This window comes from Kryptolebias marmoratus, linkage group LG14, assembly GCF_001649575.2.
Source record: "Kryptolebias marmoratus isolate JLee-2015 linkage group LG14, ASM164957v2, whole genome shotgun sequence".
NCBI lineage: Eukaryota > Metazoa > Chordata > Actinopteri > Cyprinodontiformes > Rivulidae > Kryptolebias > Kryptolebias marmoratus.
This window is the reverse complement of record NC_051443.1, coordinates 6,344,012-6,349,840: the sequence shown is the minus strand read 5'-3', so window position 1 is coordinate 6,349,840 and position 5,829 is coordinate 6,344,012. Positions and strand designations below refer to the sequence as shown.

At 37.5% G+C, this 5,829-nt stretch overlaps 1 protein-coding gene across 1 annotated transcript; it reads right to left on the bottom strand.

The window, feature by feature from the left end:
• Nucleotides 1-1,499: 1,499 nt before the first annotated feature.
• LOC108242593 (general transcription factor II-I repeat domain-containing protein 2-like) lies at nt 1,500-3,444 on the bottom strand. Its single transcript, XM_017427521.2, has one exon. The coding sequence runs from the start codon at nt 3,318-3,320 to the stop codon at nt 1,500-1,502; it is 1,821 nt and encodes a 606-aa protein (XP_017283010.1). The 5' UTR covers nt 3,321-3,444.
• Nucleotides 3,445-5,829: the final 2,385 nt, after the last annotated feature.

Genomic DNA, 5,829 nt, shown 5'->3' with positions numbered 1-5,829 from the left:
AATTATTGTTATGTGAATCTGGCTCCCTTAGGCCGGCCTTGGTGGCCAGCTATCTTCAATTCCTCCTGGATTTTATGTAAATAAGATGCTCTGCCCCCTCCCTTGCCTAAGAACATCTGTGGATCCGCTCTGGGCTGGCTGATAAACATTCCATCATATTATCAAAGACAATGGCCTTTGTGACGTGACTCATGGACTAATCTGCAAACACACACACACACACATTACACCGTTCTCCACCGTCTCTGCTTTCTTCTCTTCGTCTGTCACCTGCTATCTGCACCTCATAAGGCTTTTTTTCTCTCTCTCTTCTGCTTCTGTTAGTCTACCCATATCAAATAGATTTGTCTTACCAATGCTTCTCTAAGAGGAAAAATTATTTATATTCACATATTTCCTCTTAGATGCAAGTTTTTATCATTATCATTGTTCAGTCTACCTTAATAAAATAGATTTATCTTAATAATGCTTCTCTAAGAGGAAAACATCAAAAAACTTCATATTTAAATGGTCTATTAAGACCTGTTATCACTGTATCAACTTTAATATTAACTCTTGGATGAAAGTTTTGATCCAAGTTAAATAATAGACTTTAAAACATTCCCATTGATCTATACATCACCAAACGGCTCTGTACCTAGGATACTCAAGACTTGTTATCATTATATCAACCGTTCTGTTAGCTAGAATTGCTTTTGACCTGATTGATGTTTTTATTTATGTTTTTATCTCTGTATTTCTGTATTTGATTCTGTACCTCAGGGGTGTCAAACTCATTTTCACCGAGGGCCACATCAGCATAATGGGTGTCCTTAAAGGGCCAGATGTAACTTATAAATGTAACTAAATGTAATCGAATGTAATGTAAAATAAATGTAACTACTCCTTAATGTTAAATACCTCATTATTTATTATAACTTATTCATGTGACAGTTACAGTTGCATAGAAAACATATGTTTGCTTGTTGCTCTAACATAAATCCTTTTAAATTTTGTCAGCTTATGAAAACCCACATAACTCCATTAATGAAGGATCAAACTGTCCAAGTGAATAAAGAAAAATAACATAAAACTGAGCTGCAAAGAACATGTATGACACGTGTAGCATTTTACAAAAAAAAAGGCTACACACAGCCTTGCATCCAACTGTTGGTTTGATGACAACAATCTGTCTGCATACACACATAAGAACTGCAAAAATTAACAAATTACAACAGCAGCTACACATAAATAATATGTAATCAGCTAAAAATACCAAAATAAAGGTTTACTCAGTTCACAACTATATTACTCAAGTTTTTTGGATAGTCTTTGATGAGGAGATGCTGCCTGTCCTTGAACACACCAAGTGGATTCCCTCTACTATCGATCATGTTCTGAAAATGATAAACACAAAACAAAATGCAAGCATAGTCATTAAATTGCACACAGTTTAACTGTTCTTCTCCTTGGTTGAATTACATTTTATTATATTTTAATTAAGTTTCAAAAAGAAAATGCTAACCTGTGTTTTTCTGACCAGATGTCTGACACCGTTTTCCCGTTGCCAGTGTGTCAATGTCTGGCTTTAGGTCCTGTGCTGAGGCGATGCGTAGAACAGCATGGAGGTTGTCATCCGTGAGGCGTGATCTGTGCTGGTTTTTGTTCAGATTCATCATGGAAAAAAACTGTTCGCACAGATAAGTGCTTCCAAACATGGACAGAACACGGGCAGCATGAAGTCGAAGCTGTGGCATCAAACCAGGGGGCATCAGACGGTAAAAGTCCTGGATTGCAGCATCCTGGAACTTTGCTTTCAGGCCACTGTCACTTTGAAGCTCAATTAGCTCCATCTGAAGGTGTTGGGGTGCAGTGCAGACATCGGTGGTGAAAGGATTGGCAAAGATGTCAAAGCCAGACTGTTGTGCTCTGAAGTCAGAGAAGCGCCGATCAAACTCGGTCTTTAACCAGCTCAGTTTGGTAGCTAACTGAGCACATGAAAAAGTCTCGGGAAACGAGGCTGACATGCTCTGACAAACAGGAAAGTGGACAAGATTGTCCTGTTTCACTTGCCACATCCATAAGTCCAATTTACGCTGGAAAGCCGTGATCGTGTCGGACATCTGGGTGATGACTTGTTTGCGTCCCTGCAGCTTCTGATTCAGCTGGGCGAGATGGTCGGTTATGTCACACAACACAGCAAAGTCACACAGCCACTTTGGATCTGATAGTTCAGACATGAGTTTTCCTTTACTCTGCATAAAAAAAGCAATGTCTTCCCTGAGCTCAAAAAATCGCTTGAGGACTTTGCTCCTACTCAGCCACCGCACTTCTGTATGGTACGGCACATCCCCGTGTTCCGAGCCCATCTCCAGCAAAAACTGCTGGAACTGACGGTGATTCAGGCCACGCGCCCGAATGAAGTTCACTGTTTTCATGACTGTGGTCACAATGTCCTCCATCCCCAGCACCTTCCCACATAAAGCTTCTTGATGGATAATGCAATGATACGTTATCAGAGGCGTGTGACAGTTCATTTTTTGCATTTTCCTCCTCATTAGTCCAACCAAACCCGCTTTTTCTCCACACATTGCCGGTGCACCGTCTGTAGTTAAGCCCACCAAGTTTTCCCACTGCAATGCATTTTTACTTACGGACTTCTCCACCGCATCAAAAATGTCCTGTCCCGTTGTGGTCCCATGCAATGCAGCCACATCCAACAGCTCCTCAGTGATGGAGAGGTCCGACTTTACGCCTCTAATAAAAATTGATAACTGCGCTGTGTCTGTGTTATCTGTGCTTTCATCAACAGCTAATGAAAAAGCTGTGTAGCTGCGTGTCTCCTCGGCCAGCTGGGTTGTAAGATTTTCTGCTAGTTCCTTCACTCGGTTCGCAATGGTGTTTCTGGATAAACTGACATTTTTAAAAGTCTGTAACTGGTCGGGACACACCTGCTCACAGACCTTCAGCATGCACTGCTTCAAAAACGCTCCCTCTGAAAAAGACTTGGAAGCCTGGGCGATTTCTTTAGCCACAATGAAGCTAGCTTTCACTGCGGCCTCGTTTTTGGCTGTGGATTTCGTGAACAAACTCTGCTGCGACCGCAGTTTGCCTTTTAATTCTTGGGCAATTTGTTGCTTTTCTTGAAGGCTAGCTTGAGCGTACTTAGCTCCGTGTTTGGTGTCAAAATGTCGACGCAGATTGTACTCTTTGACAACCGACACCGCCTCGTAACACAAAAGACATACCGGTCTTTCTCCTTGAAGCACAAACAAGTATTCGCCTTCCCATCTTTCTTGAAACAATCTTCCATCTGCATCAACTTTTCTTTTTCTGGACATTTTGGGATCATTATTTATATCTCAACTCATCTCAACTCGTTGGCATGAATGTGGAAACTGCCGCGGTTACCGTAGTAACGGCGTAGAAAGGCATTGTGGGAAATGTAGTTTTTGGTCAAAGCACGCTCTTAATTTAGTTTTCGGTATTTATTTTTAGACACTCAAAACTTTTAAGCTCTCGCGGGCCACATAAAATGACATGGCGGGCCACATCTGGCCCGCGGGCCTTGAGTTTGACACATGTGCTGTACCTGATTGTTTTTTAGGTTATACATCACTGACCGACTTACTGATTGTTAGTTTACTCAAAGTTATCCGTTATAGTTCTGTATTTCAAATGCCTCCTCTTAGAGGAAAGTTTATTCACTAATCTTACTATTAGCTAAAATTTACCTGATTGATATTTTTTTATTTCTGTATTTGATTCTGTTGTTGTTTCTATGTTGTAAAGCACTTTTGATCGCCTTGCTCCTGAAAAGTGCTATAGAAATAAATTTCACTTCACTTCACTTCACCTAATAACATCATAATAATATTTGTAGAAGTGTCCCTGAGTCCATGCAGTGATGTCCAGAACAGAATCAGGCCTGTTTTTAATGCAGAGCTGCCTGAGGACCTGAAGATCACAAACATCCAGTTCTGACTTTCAGTCTTGTCCTTTGAGATCAGAGATTTCTCCAGATTCATTAAATCTTTTTGAAGATATTACGAACTGTAGATGATGAGACAGTCAAAGTCTTCCCAATTTTCCACTGAGGAACATTAGTCTGAAATTGTTCCACTATTTTTAGATGCAGTTTTTTGCAGACTGGTGAACCTCTGTCCATCTTTACTTTTGAGAGATTCTGCGTCTGTAAAATGCTCCTTTTATACCCAGTCCTCTGACCTGTTACCAATTAACCTAACCAGTTACAAAATGCTCCTCTAGCTGTTTATTAGTTATGTCACTTATTCTTACAGCCTTTTCTTACCTCGTCCCAATTTGTATAAGCTGTATTGCTGCCATTGAATTCAAAAGTGACATTTTTCTGTAAATTTTACATTTTCTTAGTTTAAACATTGGCATATACATATTATGTTCCATTGTGAATAAAATACAGCTTTATGAGATTTGCAAATGATTGCATTCTATTTCATTTATATTTTACACAAAATTCCAGCCTTTTTTTTTAAATTTGTGTTGTATGCAGTTCAAGATTTACAAAAAGCTTTCTTATATTTTAGCAGGCTATCTCTCCATGTTAAAGAAAATGCTTCCAAGTTAATGGAGCACATTTTTCCTTCCAACTTTCATATTGCTTGTTTTAAAATGTGCAGTTTTGAATAAATCCAAGGAGTCAGCTTCATCTTACTGATTAGCCTACCTTTTTTTTAGAGAAGCAACTTCATCAAGTGGTGTATGCATTGGAATTGTAACAGCATCAACAATTATAAAGGACACTTTACATGTGCTATGAAAGGGGATTTTCTTTTTAGTTTTTTGGAGGGGAAAGGAGGTTGTTTCATTTTGTTTTAGCTGTGGCATTTCGTTTTTTATTGTGCAGCACTAGTTTACAGATTTTCTTTTTAGCTCAAACTGCACATAATCCTGGCATGGTCCTGTACAAGGACTGAAACTGTATGAAAAAGCTGCCAAAGTTTAAAGAAAAACTCTGTACGGCTTTCAGAACATCTAAAGAACTATTGATGAAGACCATTTTAAAAGATCAGAGGGAAGTCTAGAAGATTTTTTTTGAAAAAGCAGTAAATGGTCAAAAACCTATGCATATTACTTTATTAAAACCTAAAGTCAGTGTTTATGAAATCACAATCCCTCAGTCAAAAATTATTAGATAAAATAAACATAAAAAACCTTTTAAGAACTAAGACAAACATGCTTATGCAGACTAATGATCAAAGCACACTGAAAAACTAAATTTAGGTTGTTTTTTTTTCCTGTGAAAAAAATAATCAGACTATTATGGACCTGAGCAGCACGATCTTGAGATAATCTGTAGTTCATCCACCTTTGAGCTCACTTCAGGATATAGACTTCATGTAAAATTAAAAAAAATATATAAAAAATCCAAATTTCATTTGAGTATTGGCTCTTTTTTATGATGATGTTGGTCAATGCATATCAATCATTGGAGTTCAGCAAAGAGTTAAGTTCATAATTTTGCTTTTAATGCAAATTATCAAGATATTTTACCACAAAAAATACCACCCTCCTCCCCTCCACACATACACACAAATTAGAGCATCAGGCTCTTCAGATAAGGTTTGTATTTAAACTGGTTAGATAAAGATTCATTATTATTATTATTATTATTATTATTATTATTATTATTATTATTATTATTATTATTATTATTATTAATAATAATAATAATAATAATAATAATAATAATAATAATAATAATAATAATAATAATAATAATACAGCTAGAAAACTTGTAAGTGGAGCCACTAACTGAACATTAAACACTTTTATGGGTTTGTAGGTTTTTCCTGTTCCAAAAAAAATCTA

Excerpts from the sequence above, each read along its gene's own strand:
- LOC108242593 (XM_017427521.2), bottom strand. The coding sequence starts at position 3,320 with ATGTCCAGAAAAAGAAAAGTTGATGCAGATGGAAGATTGTTTCAAGAA.